Source organism: Lissotriton vulgaris, chromosome 1_1, assembly GCF_964263255.1.
Source record: "Lissotriton vulgaris chromosome 1_1, aLisVul1.2, whole genome shotgun sequence".
Classification (NCBI taxonomy): domain Eukaryota; kingdom Metazoa; phylum Chordata; class Amphibia; order Caudata; family Salamandridae; genus Lissotriton; species Lissotriton vulgaris.
The window spans coordinates 13,175,436-13,190,473 of NC_141685.1; the positions used below are offsets into that span (position 1 = coordinate 13,175,436).

Genomic DNA, 15,038 nt, shown 5'->3' on the forward strand with positions numbered 1-15,038 from the left:
GCTGGCTGGTGTTTAGTGCGCAAGTGTCCACCCTGCGTCTTCGTTTTACTGTGGTAATGACTGCGGGTGCCCAACCCGCATACTAACTTTATTTTTATTCACAAGGGAGCCTACCCCTCCTTTTTCACCGCCGACATTGCCGTCCGCGGCCCGCCTGGTTGTGGGGGGGGCCGCCTGACGGAAAAGGAAGTGACGCCACCGTGTGACGTCGCGGGGCTCCCAAGCAGAGGAGAGAGCCCCGCTGTGGCTGGCGGAGAGGAAAGAGCCCCGGGTCCCAGGAGGGGGCCCTGGCGAACTGAGGAAGCAGCGGCCGAGGCCACCGATAGCAGCGCAGGGCTCCCGTGATGGAGGCGAGAGCCCCGCGTTGTGCTGCATGAAGCCGCCCTAGAGCCTGCCCGAGCCGGTGAGTGAGGGCGGGGGCGGGAGACATAGCCGATACTCCTCTTCAGGGCAGCCTCGCTTAACAGAGGGCTGCCCACACGGTAGGGGCATATCGTTTAATGGGCCTGTGCCCCGCTACTTATCCAGTAGTCAGTTTCCCTCGCGGTCCCAGATGGCAGCGGGCCGCTCTGACGTTCCGAAATGCCAGGCTGAAATGCCAGAAACCGGTCCCCGGTAGCTTGTCTCCTTCCCAGTATAAGAATTGGCTTGGTAGTTTGGTTTGCCCTGTTCCCATCATGCACTGGGACAGGAACAGACTAATTTGCATATAGCCAGGTTCTGAAGCTGGGATGGTACAGTGAGCTAAAAAACGGTGATGGATCAAGCCCTGATCTCTTGACTGGGTAGGAGTATTCTGCATCATTCAGAAACTCTGTCCATCACCTTTTCCAAAATTGATTTTTATCCACACTATGTGTGGGAGGGTATACTCAGACGTGAGTCCCTAGCTCATTGCACCATCAGGATTCAAGCAAGCCGGGCCGACGAGGCTGAAATGCCAGAAACCGGTCCCCGGTAGCTTGTCTCCTTCCCAGTATAAGAATTGGCTTGGTAGTTTGGTTTGCCCTGTTCCCATCATGCACTGGGACAGGAACAGACTAATTTGCATATAGCCAGGTTCTGAAGCTGGGATGGTGCAGTGAGCTAAAAAACGGTGATGGATCAAGCCCTGATCTCTTGACTGGGTAGGAGTATTCTGCATCATTCAGAATCTCTGTCCATCACCTTTTCCAAAATTGATTTTTATCCACACTATGTGTGGGAGGGTATACTCAGACGTGAGTCCCTAGCTCATTGCACCATCAGGATTCAAGCAAGCCGGGCCGACGAGGCTGAAATGCCAGAAACCGGTCCCCGGTAGCTTGTCTCCTTCCCAGTATAAGAATTGGCTTGGTAGTTTGGTTTGCCCTGTTCCCATCATGCACTGGGACAGGAACAGACTAATTTGCATATAGCCAGGTTCTGAAGCTGGGATGGTACAGTGAGCTAAAAAACGGTGATGGATCAAGCCCTGATCTCTTGACTGGGTAGGAGTATTCTGCATCATTCAGAAACTCTGTCCATCACCTTTTCCAAAATTGATTTTTATCCACACTATGTGTGGGAGGGTATACTCAGACGTGAGTCCCTAGCTCATTGCACCATCAGGATTCAAGCAAGCCGGGCCGACGCGGCTGAAATGCCAGAAACCGGTCCCCGGTAGCTTGTCTCCTTCCCAGTATAAGAATTGGCTTGGTAGTTTGGTTTGCCCTGTTCCCATCATGCACTGGGACAGGAACAGACTAATTTGCATATAGCCAGGTTCTGAAGCTGGGATGGTGCAGTGAGCTAAAAAACGGTGATGGATCAAGCCCTGATCTCTTGACTGGGTAGGAGTATTCTGCATCATTCAGAAACTCTGTCCATCACCTTTTCCAAAATTGTTCCGCATATTTGTTGCCAGAGCCTAGAGAGCTCTGATGCGCGCAGTATTTTTTCCAAGAGCCTAGGTGGCTCCACGGCTCCCCCTTATTCCTAGAGCCTGGATGGCTCTAACCATTCACATTGGTTACTTTCAAGAGCCAGATGGCTCCAGTGGTTTATTAATTATTTTCTGAACCCCGTGCGGCTCCCATACTTGGCCCATGCTTGCTTTCAGAGCCTATTTATTTATTTATAGTATTTCTAAAGCGCTCTGCAACCCTACGGGCATCCTGGCGCTGCATGAGTATAGTTGAAAACACTGTGCATCCTGAGTAGAAGGTGGTCCTTTGTTTCCGGTCAATTACATTTTTGGGAACAGCCATGTTTTTACTTTTTTCCTAAAGGCCATCAGTTCATCTATTTTCCTGATGGCAATAGGCAATCTATTCCACAGACGGGCTGCCGCTATACTGAAGGCTCTGCCACCATAGGAGGCTTTCCTGATCCTGGGTATGCTAATGAGGTTAGTGAAGGAGGATCGGAGAGTCCGAGTGGGTTCATACAACTTAAATTTGTTTTGGAGTGGTAGGGGACCTATCCCATGCACTGCCTTGAAGACAGTGCATAGGGATTTGAAGAGGACTCTCTGGTGTATAGGCAGCCAGTGTAGTTCTGCCAGTGCAAGAGTAGTGGAAGATCTTCGCCCTCGGGAGAGTGCCATTTTTGCTGCTGCCGCCTGGACGCTCTGAAGTCTGGAAATCAGGCAGGCAGGGGATTCCAGTAACAGGGCATTACAGTAATCCAGGCGGCTGAGAATGGTGCTCCTCACTATGGTGGCTCTACCTTGCACTGCCAAAAGGGGGAGCTGCTTTCGCAGTCCTCGCATTAAAACGAAGCAGCTGCTCACCTGCTTATTGACATTGGTCTCCAAACTCAAACTTTCATTGAAACTGACTCCAAGGTTCCTCACTGATTTCACTGGGGTTAATGGCTCTCCTGGCTCGAGAGGCCAGAGATCGGCGGGCAGGCTTCTGGTGATTCTACCTACTTTACAGTGCATTATTTCGTTTTTTTCACTATTGAACTGCAGTGAATTCTTCTTTAGCCAGGATGTCATTTCCATCATGCAAGTATGGAAGGTCTCGAGTGAGTCTGCATGGGCACCATCAAGAGAAATCTTCAGCTGCGTGTCGTCCGCATAGTTGATCACGCTGATGCCGTGAGCCTTGATGATGCCCATCAGGGGTTGCATGTATACATTGAAAAGTATTGGACTGATTGCAGATCCCTGTGGGACCCCATATGGCACTGTGGCGAATTCCGACTGGTATGGAGGTAGTGCTACTGCCTGCCGCTTGTCCGTCAAATAGGACTGGAACCAGTCAAGCGCAACTCCCCCAACTCCAATGCTCTTCAGCCTTGTCAGCAGGATATCATGGCTCACCGTATCGAATGCGGCGGACAGGTCCAGCAAAATTAGGATTGCTGATTCTCCCCTGTCCGCCCTCATTCGCAGGTCGTCCAGTACCGTCAGTAAAGCTGACTCGGTTCCATGAGCTGGTCTGAAACCGAATTGCTCCTCCTCAAGGATGTTATTAGTTTCCAGGAAGAGGGACAATGATCTGCTGACCATCCGTTCCATGATCTTAATTGGGTATGGCAAGAGCGATATTGGTCGGTAGTTTTTATGACAGTTGGGGTCCAGGCTTGATTTTTTCAGAAGGGGGGTGACAACTGCCAATTTCCAATCCTTTGGTACCATACCTGTGTTAAGAGATTGATTACACAGTTGTCGGAATACTGGGAAGAGTTCATCCCTGAACGTCTTATTTTGTGAGGTAAAGGGTCCAAAGGGGATCCTGATGTTATGTTAAGTCAAGTCAAGTCAAGTCAGAGAATTTATATAGCGCACTACATACCCAGAGGGTCCCAAGGCGCTTAGAAAGGGGAGGAGGATTACTTGTCAAATATCCACGTTTTAAGTTGCTTTCTGAATGCTAGGTGGTTCTGGGTAAGGCGAAGGTAAGCGGGGAGTGAGTTCCATGTTTTAGCAGCCAGGTATGAGAAGGATCTGCCTCCCATGGTGGTCTTGTTGATGCGAGGTACAGTGGCGAGGGCTTGGCTGGAAGAACGTAGTTGGCGGGAGGGGGTGTAGAAGGATAGTCGTGAGTTGAGGCATTGTGGTCCGATGTCGTAGAGTGATTTGTGTGCGTGGGTTAGCAGTCGGAAAGTGATCCTCTTATTGACGGGTAGCCAGTGGAGGTCTTTAAGGTGACCAGAGATGTGTTCGTTGCTTGGGATGTCTAATATGATCCTGGCTGAGGCGTTTTGGATTCGTTGGAGTTTCTTCTGGAGTTTAGCGGTAGTGCCTGCGTAGAGGGTGTTTCCGTAGTCCAGTCGGCTCGTGACCAGGGCATGGGTGACTGTTTTCCTTGTTTCGGTGGGGATCCAGCGGAATGTTTTTCTAAGCATGCGAAGAATGTTGAAGCAGGAAGAGGATACGGCGCTGACTTGTCTATTCATGGAGAGTGAAGAATCCAGGATGACGCCTAAGTTCCGTGCGTGGTCTGTCGGGATGGGTGCTTTTCCGAGGGCTTCCGGCCACCAGGAGTCGTCCCAAGCAGAGGGGGATGTGCCTAAGATGAGGACTTCTGTTTTGTCTGAGTTCAGTTTCAGACGGCTTTGTTTCATCCATTCGGCAACTTCTTTCATTCCTTCGTGTAGGTTAGTTTTGGCGGTGCTGGGGTCATTGGTGAGAGAAAGGATAAGTTGAGTGTCATCCGCGTAAGAGATGATGTTGAGGTTGTGTTGGCGGGCGATGGCCGCGAGGGGGGCTCATGTATACGTTGAAGAGGGTGGGGCTGAGTGAGGATCCTTGTGGTACGCCACATATGACTTCAGTGGCCTCGGACTTGAATGGTGGGAGGCGGACTTTCTGAGTTCTTCCGGTGAGGAACGAGGTGATCCATTCAAGTGCTTTTCCTTGGATTCCGATGTTATTGAGGCGTTGTAAAAGGGTGCTGTGGCAGACTGTGTCAAATGCTGCAGAGAGGTCGAGGAGGATGAGGGCGACTGTGTCTCCCTGACTGTTTGTTCGAATTCTTGTTGAGTCGGAGTCTCGAAAATCTCCAGGAAGGCTCCAAACGTTTGGCGCATCTTTGTTTCAGGGCTACGTTGAGCCCATGCTGCAGTTCTGACTTCACACCTGCCCCGCAAGTGGGGGGCAGCTGCACCGTTTAGGTTCTTTCTTCTAGGGGTGCATGCTTCCTAATCCAGGAGTGTGCCAGCTGCAACATTTAGGCCTTCATTGACACTCCCAGCTGCCCAGCAAGTAGTGGGCAGCTGCCACATTTAGGTTTGCACAAAGGGTGCCCCCTTGACTGTCGTTGCATTGGCAGCAGCCCTGACTTTGGATTTGATTTATGCACCTTGATTTATGCTCACAGATGTACTTGTATGATTACTAGGTTTTACCTACTGTCTTAGATTTTATTGTGATTCTCTACTGTGGTCTAGGTTTGCTCTATTCCCTATTTTAGGTTATGTTATTAAGTTTGTTTTCTGATGCAAGGTATGTTTAGGAGTTGTGGTCTACTTGAGTTAGGCTTAGGAGGTTGGCGCAGAATAGAGTTCTCTCCTCATGTGATACTGTGCCTGTTGGGATCTATGTTACAGGTTGGCGCTGAATAGAGTTCTCACCTCATGTGATACTGTGCCTGTTGGGATCTATGTTACAGGTTGGCGCTGAATAGAGTTCTCACCTCATGTGATACTGTGCCTGTTGGGATCTATGTTACAGGTTGGCGCATAATAGAGTTCTCACCTCATGTGATACTGTGCCTGGTAGGATCTATGTTACAGGTTGGCGCTGAGTATTTAGTCTGCCAGTGATTACTGGTTGTGTTATGAGAGTATGATGTGGTCTTCTTTTTATTATGCTTTACTATGTGCTAATTCTGGCAGGGGCCCGCGTGGCCCTGTCATGTGTCAATAATCCCCTGTGAATATTGCCCGTGCCAGTTGGCACAGTGTACATTGTCTCTCTTATGTAGAAAGGTTACATTTACAACTGAAGATTTTGTCACATTGAGAGCACGGGTCATTTTCTTTCTCATTGTGGGTTCTCTCTTGTTGAATGAAACTGAATCTCCAGCTGTCGCTTCCCTGGCATTTAGAACAAAGACAAGGTTTTTTCCAGGTAATTTCTCCCAAACTGAGTGAGACCAGATTACCGTCCGAAACTTTTTCAGCATTCAGAGAGCTAATAAGGTCTTTCCCCAGTGTGAGTTATTTCATGTCTAGTGAGATTCTTTTTCAGTCTGAAGCTTTTCTAGCATTCAGAGCACTGATACGGTTTACACCCAGTGTGGGTTCTTTCATGTACCTTAAGGCTGGATTTGTGACTGAAGCCTTTCTGGCATTCTGGACACTGATAGGGTTTTCGTCCAGAGCTAGTTTTCTCATGTTGAGTGAGGTGGGATTGATGACTAAAGCTGTTCTCACATTCATTGCGCTTATTCGAGTTGTTTGTTTCTCCAAGTTGGGTTTGTTCCTGGATACAAGTCATCTTAAGACTAAATCTGATTCTAGAGTCTGTTCTTGTTTGTGTTACACTCAGCATTAACTTCTAAACTACACTGCAGATGCTCTTCTTCACATTTGTATTTAACTAATGATAGTTTTTACCTGGAGATCATTTTCCTATCTTTAAAGGCACCGATCTAACTTGTCTAATAAACTTTCACTGCGGAGCCCCTTGTATTGATTAAGAGGCCTCTCATGGATTCATTTTCTCCAAGTTATGCCCGGGTGAATTCTCTCGAGTTTAATTAGTCCCATTGAGTGATTCTAGTTTCTTCATATTTGATTTAGGAGTTTTAAAAGCACTGATAAGGTCCTTGGGGTTTAGTGTTTGCCTGTTAGGTATGTTTGTACATACAAGTAATGACAGATGATTAGAGCATGCCAGGGTGGGGTATGAATTATCAATAGCGTAACACTGGCCCCTTTTAGACTTTCTGTGCCAGTATATGCTTTTTTGCTCAGTGGCTAAGACAGGTACATGATCCACTTTGGAGTTACAGGACACTTTGAAACCACTCGGATCAACCCAAGAGACAGAGCTGGCGGGGGAAAATCTTCCTATATTGGAAACGATAATCCAGCAACTTTGCTGTAACGACATCTGAGAAAGTGTATTTACAATGACTTTCTTTTAAATAATCTTTTCCTTCCTCTTGTCTCCAGGAGACGGAGACAAAAGCTTGCAATTGTAAACCGAGGATATTAGTCTTTTTGACGGTTCTGTCACATCACAACACGTCTACGGATGCTCATCTGTTGGGGAGGGTTTGGGTCTCTAAAGCATTTCTCATAAACCATGAAACAGAATTTACAGCACTGAGTTTTCTCAAGTGCACGGCGTGGGGATCAACTGTGGTCAATGTTCTCAATCTCAGTTACTGACACTTGGTAAATATTTATGCTCCTTTTCTTTTTAGGATTTGACAACGTTCACATTCACCAGTTTCTTCCGTTCCAACATCCTCACCATTCCTGGCACATAGAATGTGTTTCTTCTCTAGAGATCGAGAATGTTTCAACTTTCCTTGAAATAATCCTTTTTGTTGTGTTTCTCTAAATGTAAACCTTCTTTTTTCTGTTCATGCTTCAGTCACCTGTAGAAATAGAGTCAGAGATTGTAAATGAACACAAAGAAAAAATATTTATGACCATATAATTTGCACAAAGAAAGTATTGACAAAAACAAGAAAGGAAATGAGTTGAGTTGCATTTCTGATCGTGGTGAAACAGTGTAGATCGGGAGCTTGGTATTACAGGAAATCAAGGATGTGAGAGCAAAAGTAACTAATATTTAAGAAAGAAACACGAGTTGCACATATATTGTGACACAGATTCTCAGAAGCAGCCAACACTATCAATTTACAATTTGTGTGTCAAAGGCTGGCATCACAATGAGGTATTTGAAATACTTTTAATGAATTATCAGGTGTTATTTACTCCCCTGTCAACCTAGACTGTTCATCTATTCCGTTTTCCAGTGATCTAGGAAGGGACATTTTATAGAACAAAGGAATTGGCCTTGTTGCACTCAGTGCTTCAAAGGCCACCGTAGACGGAGGCCGTGTCCAGTTCACTCAGTGGAATTCACAATTTCAAATTGTGCGGATGATAAGGACTTACATGGTGGCTCAGAACTCAGCAGACTTCTCCCACAGGATCGGGACACTGTAAAACCTGAAAAAGAGAAAAAAACAGCACAACAGTAAAGGAAACAAAAAATGGTCAAGAAAAGAAAAACACAAAACAGAGGAAAGTGAAAAAAGGCTATCTTCCACTCTCACCACATGTCCCAGCACAGGAAACTCTGCAGCAGATGCTTGTGAACCCATAAGTTACTTCTAAACACTGTGCCCCCAAGGTCAGCACCTGGTGCAGATCCACCGGTCGCACCACCCTAAAGCAAACCCTGTGTGCATGTGTGTCCACGCACATGTACTGTGTCTTTCGCTTGTAGTAGACAAGACAGAAAAGGGCAGGATGGGAGGAGGCAAAGAGATGGAAGTCAGATCCAGAGATGAAAGATGCCGAAAGAACGGAAAGAAGGAGGATAGTATCACGTGGTGTAGAGGAGGAGACAAATGTGAGAATAGTTACGGAGCTGCTGGGCAAAACTGACCTAAAAAGGAATTGGACCAGCACTACACCCCCCAACATGTCCAGGAGGAATGTGGCTCCATCAAGGGATTATCAGCAGTTTGATAACAACAAGAATAGTGCACAGAGGGAGTCAAATGCTGATGTTGAAGAGACAAAAAAAACCAGATCAAGAAAGGGAATAGACGGCGACTTAAGGACTAGAATTCGGAATCGAACCTTCACAAGGCAAAGCTTAGATAATTGGAATGTTTAGATCCATTGAAGACAACGGTGCAGCAGCAGACTATACAACCTGATATAGGCCCGCTGCTCTCAACATTACAATGTCTTAATACACAGCCTCTGCCTCTCTCTTTCCCCTGCCTCTCCAAAATATATGTATTGGGCAGGAGAAGGAAGAAGATAGACCCTGCAGCAGGGCACACAGGAGCCTCCCCCCTTCCTCCTCCCGTAGCTCGCAGTGTCACTGGCGTCTCAGAAGGAGGGTGGGGTTTCTGCTCATCTCCTGCATCTCCCCGACTCACCTGAATGATGAAAAGCGGTTTATCCGAGCCATGGGAGAACCAAGCCTGACTTCAGCGTCTTTTCACAGCTGTTGCTGTGAATGTTCAACAATTAACCGCCACGGTCCTGCATGCAGCTGTTAACTGTTGAACATTCACAGCAACAGCTGTGAAACAAAGGTTTCGGAGTACGGGAGGTGTTTCTACCCCCTCGGTCTCTGGGACACCATTGTTTTATTAATTAACACATTCTGCCCTCATGGGGCAAACAGTGTAATGAACTTATAGTCAGCCGTAGCAGGCTGTACTGCCCATTAAAGGACCACTCCCTTGGTAAAGGCCCTTGCCTTTGGGGATACAACAAGCTTCAAAGCTATATTAAAGGTTTTAAATAATTACTGAAGGCATAAACATGGTTACTCAGTCAGAGAAATAATCATCATAATATTTGCAGGAGAATCATATAAAGGTAACCTCTAAAGTCTATCAAAAGCCAGAATCAGAAATAACTCTGTAAAGTGAATAGACAGACCTCCACAACAAATGTGTGTTACGAAATAAGAAAACCTTTTTCTATAATATCAAATAGCAAACTGACACAGAATCTGTTTAGTTAAAAATCCACAAAAAGTTCTTCAGTACAAAATCAGTAAGAGGAGTGACATGTAGTCTGACTTTAGGAAAAGTGTAAAATAAAACAATTCCAGCAAATATCCCAAAACCGTACATTTAGTATGTTTTTAGACAGAGAGAACACATTATTGACATGGTTCATGATGTGGTAAACATGTCAGCAATCAATGAATGTTCATGAAAACATGGCACAAAAAAATGTAGTTTAATAAACCACACCTACAAATGTTGTTTAATAAACCACATCTACAAAATGAATAAGGAATTGTGACTCTTCCCCTAAAAGCCACAAGTCATTTTACAAGGTTGTCCCTAACATAATAACTGGATCTTAATCACAGTTTACGTTTGTGGCCACTCATCATTGGCCCAATTGGTACGGGAACATTTGCTGGCAGCTTATTAGTTGTTTATTAGAAATGCCTACAACTTGGACTCCTTTCCTAAGAGGAGTGGGTTGCGCGCTCCCGTCAGTCTGACTGTGGAACAGGAGGCACATTTGTTGATTAAAAGAGATGCCGGATTCCCATATACTTCTTTTACAAAGGGTCACTCTGGGTGACCTCTAGGACCGCACCAAGCGTGCAACCCTTCTCCCGTCTCAGGCCATGTCATTGTGTCTGATTCTGTCCAGTAGAAATTCCAAGTGCAGATGCAAGTTGTGGAAAATCATTATTAATCATAAAAGGATTTTGTTGAAATCTTAAATTTGTTGAGAATTTGGCGTTCTATTCTGCACTGGGCTGTGGGGCCATCGGGACTGAAGGCTTGTTCCAATATATCTGCCTTTGATTCTGCATGCTCGGCACAGAGGCCACTTGGGCTGGGGCCATCGGGACGGAAGGCATGCTTCAATATATCTGCCTTTGATTCTGCATGCTCGGCACAGAGGCCACTTGGGCTGGGGCCATCGGGACGGAAGGCATGGGCCAATATATCTGCCTTTGATTCTGCATGCTTGGCACAGAGGCCAGTTGGGCTGGGACCATTGGCTGTGACATCCCATTCTGTACCATCTGATTCAAGCTCCAGTTTCCCAGGTTCCTGCAAACATCGCAAGGCGCATCTCTTATTCTGCACATTATTAGAGCATGAGGTATTTAAATTGCCACTGTCAGTAAAACCTATACCCTAAGCAGGGCCGGAGGGGCCGTAACGGGCTTCGGGTGTTTCCCCGGGAGGCTGGCAGAGTGGGAGACGATTGTTCAGTCCTAGGGGCTGGTTTTGCTGTGGTGCTGCTATATCGCCCCCAGCAACAAAAGAGGCAGGGATCTGGGCGATCAAAATAGTCAGTCCTGCTTTGGGTTTCCAGTCCGGTCCTGACCCAGAGGAACAACATTTCCTCCTTGCACATACTGAGCATCATTACTCTGCACACGTACGCCGCGCATATCCAAATTCACACCAGCAACAAACCCAGAATCAAAACGAGAATACAATCCGTGAGAACCAATTTCGTCACCCTTCTGGAACATTTTTGTCTGAGCGCTCATTATTTTTTCTTTGATATTTTTATGCTTAGTAACAAAATTGTCACTAGATTACTTTGGTTACAACAAAATCTCGTCTTACATTTTGCTGGATATGTGCACTAACCTCTGGATGCAACGCTAAAAGATGTGCCCTCTTTTACCCGGTCTCCGACTTTGCATTATTATCTGTAAATCTGCATTAATCTCTTGTGATATAATACAATATTTTGAGGTGCTTCACTCAGTGGCTCTTCAATTGGCCAGTTTTCAAGCAACTTACACTCATTCCACAAATATCTTGGGACAACAATTAACAAACTTATACTCAGCTCTAGACCACCCCGCCTGGACGAACAGGCCTCATCTCCACTGCATCCCTCCTGGAGAGGCCCCACCTCCCCTGCATCCCGCAGAACAGGCCTCACCTTCTCTGCACCCCTTGGACACAACTCACTTCCTCTGCACCCCTCTAGACAGACCTCTCCCCCTCTGCTCCCCCTGGAAAAGCTTTATCTCCTCTACAACCCCCGGACAGACCTAAACACTCCTGTTAAGTCTTGGACAGGATTTGCCTCCACTGCACCCCCTTGGACAGGCATCGGCTCCGCTGCACCTCCTGGAGAGGCCTCACCTCCTCTGCACCCCCAGCACAGGACAGGCCTCAGCTCCTCTGCACCCCTGAACACGACAGGCCTCACCTCCTTTGCAACTCACTGAACAGGGCAGGCCTCACCTTCTTTGCACTCCCCTGCACAGGCCTCATCACCTCTGCACCCCCTGGGTAGGCCACACATCGTCTGCACCCCCAGGACAGGCCTCACCTCCTTTGCACTCCCCACAACAGGACAGGCATCACCTCCTCTGCACCCCCCTGGACAGGTCTTATCTCCCCCCCAGACCCGAACAGGCCTAGTCTCCTCTGCTCCCACCTTGACAGGCCTCACCTCTTCTGCACTCTTTAGACAGGGAGGCATCCTTTCTTCTGCAACACATCATCTGCACCCCCAAACACAGGACAGGCCTCACCTCCCTTGCACTCCTCTAGACAGGTCTCACCTCCTTTGCACCCGGACAGGACAGGTCTCACCTCCTCTTCACCCCAGCACAGACCAGGCCTCCTCTGCACTCCCCTGGACAGGCCTCACCTCCACTGCACCCACTGGACAGGCCACACCACCATAGCACCTCTCCCGGACAGGTCCGCCTCCTGTACACCCCTCTGGACAGACCCCACATATGGAGAAGTGTGGCTCACCGATTAGAGCGGCAGACCCTGAGGCAGAAGGTCTGGTCCAGACCAGGATTCAATCCCCGTCGCTGCAGGGTCTTGGGCTCAATGTCTTCGGACCCGATAATTCTTACCTCGGTGCCTACTCTAATCGTGGGGTTCCACTCTGCAACTCTGGGCAATAGCTTGCTTAACCTCCACACCGGCCCTCACAACGCTAGGAAGCCTGGCTTTACCTTGGGGGTGCCCAGGAGTAGACTCCTCACAGGAACAGGCCAGGATGGGTTCCACAGCGGTATTCGTACAGCACTTAGAGACCCCTGGGTGATTAGCGCTTTACAAATCCAAAAACATTTACAACATTTACAACATCTACATCCCCCAGTAAAGGACGGGCCTCATCTCCTCTGCACCCCCTGGCGTGGCCTACTCTTCTGCACGTGCAGCACAGAACAGGCCTCACAACCTCTGCAACCCCTAGACAGCACTCACCTCCTCTGCACCCCTGGACAGGCCTCTCCTCTTTTGCCCCCTGGACAGGCCTCTCTTCCTCTGCCGCCTGAACAGCCCTCACCTCCTCTGCACCCCTGGACAGGCCTCTCTTCCTCTGCCGCCTGAACAGCCCTCACCTCCTCTGCACCCCTGTACAGGCTTCACCTCCTCTGCAGCCCCCCCCCCTTGACAGGCCTTACCTCCTCTGCACCCCCTGCTATGACCTACTCTTCTGCACGTGCAGCACAGGACAGGCCTCACCTTCCCTGTACCCCTGGACAGTCCTCTCCTCTTCTGACCCCTGGACAGACCTCTCTTCCTCTGCCCCTGAACAGCCCTCACCTTCTCTGCACCCTGGACGGGCCTCACCTCCTCTGCACCCCTGGACAGGCCTCACCTTCCCTGTACCCCTGGACAGCCCTCTCCTCTTCTGACCCCTGGACAGACCTCTCTTCCTCTGCCCCTGAACAGCCCTCACCTTCTCTGCACCCCTGGACAGGCTTCACCTCCTCTGCAGCCCCCCCTTGACAGGCCTTACCTCCTCTGCACCGCTGGACAGGTCACACATCCTCTGCAGCCCCCTGCACAAGCCTCACCTCCTCTTCCCTCTGGACAGGCCTTCTATGAACTCCCTGGCCAGGTTCCGCATCTCCTGCATTCCCGTTGACAGGCCTTGTGAGAAGTTGGCCTGGCATATGCTGTCCACTATTGTAGTGGGCACCTTGCACCAGTCCAAACAACCCCTTATTGATGGTAGGTTGAAAGACAACCTTTATAGAAAGCTATCCTAGTGGTAACTATGGAGAGCAGCCTTCGAGCTAAGTCTCGGAGGAATGTAAAACAGCTTGTTTTACCAGTCGATAGTCTTGTGAATACCAAATGAAAGGAGAACCGCACCAGGTGTATACATGAAATATATGTATTTATTCTAAACACATCCCACTAGACTCTTTATGAGGCTAGAGGTAAAAGCACATATGTTACACTTAATATAATATATCGATGTAAATTAGCACAATATACGTTGAGCCCTAGGGGCGTACCAAACCATATATTAAGACAGTGGTATAAGAACCACGACTTGACTAGACACAAGGCCTCGAGCCTGTAGAATCGCTGGGGTCACAAGGAACCACCCAAGGTAGTGACACAGGGGACCCACGGGGGACGCATGCAGTGTGAGAAATCAGCCGCGAGACGCCGTTAGCTTCTATGGGGAAAGATGCGGTTGGAAATTTAAAGATAAAGGACACTTAGAGGAGGACTTTGAGAAAACCCCTTTAGACTTAAGTGGTTCTAGGGCCAACACCCACGGGAGTACCGGAGTTCTTGAGTTACCTCACCCAGGGAAGCCGGGTACATAGGTGTCTTTTGGTGTCGGGAATCGTTATAGTTTTCAATGGCAATCTGCTGCAAAGTGCTGCTGCTGTCGAAGAGGAAAGTGTCTGGCGTGATCCAAGCCTGGATCGAAGATGAGAAGAACCTGAAAGCAGAGGGGACAGTGTCTGGGTCACTTGCCAGTGACCAGGGGCACGAAAGACAAATGTCCACCGATGTTGGGTGATTTCAGGTGAAGAAGGTGAAACTTGACTCTGCAGCCACGAGGACCAGAAGCCGTCAACGATAACCAGGATCTGGACTCGAGCTGTCCCACGAAGGATATCAAGGGCTGCAGTGTCGGTGCCTGGATTAGACCCAAAAAGCCTTCGCAACAACAACCCGCGCAGAAATCAAAGAAATGCTTTGGTGCCAACCAGAAAGGTCTGAGGCACTCACCACGTGGTGGGGAGTCAGGGCACATCTGGAGCAACCACAGAAGCCCAAGGAAAATCAGAGTTGCTTTCACAGGGACCCACCAGTCATCGGATCAGGGATTGCGAAGGAGCCTCGAGCGGAAATGCAAGAAGCGGGCTCATGGAACACTCATGGAGTGTAGGCCCACAATCTTCAGTGCAGATGGTGCTTGTGTCTTGGGCTACAAGTAACCCAAAGCACAACTTCAAGAGACATCGAGAATTCAATGCACTTGCAAATGTGCAAGGTGTCCAAGAGTTCCGGTTCCACGTCACTTGTGAGGGCTGCGGGTCTCAGCTTTGCTGGGGACTTGGGTAGGCCTCTGAGAAGTCTGGAAATTCTCTTCCTGGGCTGCAAATACTTCGAATTTCGGCAGGAGATTCAGAGATG

At 48.5% G+C, this 15,038-nt stretch overlaps 1 protein-coding gene across 1 annotated transcript in view; it reads right to left on the minus strand.

The window, feature by feature from the left end:
• Positions 1 to 6,288: 6,288 nt before the first annotated feature.
• Positions 6,289 to 15,038, minus strand: part of LOC147736959 (NACHT, LRR and PYD domains-containing protein 12-like) — a 769,506-nt gene continuing 760,756 nt past the window's right edge. Inside the window, exons 10-11 of the mRNA XM_086934203.1 lie at positions 8,050 to 8,103; positions 6,289 to 7,523 (exon numbers count right to left, since the gene is read on the minus strand). Coding sequence (XP_086790329.1) covers positions 8,058 to 8,103 — 46 coding nt within the window. The 3' untranslated portion in view covers positions 6,289 to 7,523; positions 8,050 to 8,057. The remainder of the gene's footprint in view (positions 7,524 to 8,049; positions 8,104 to 15,038) is intronic.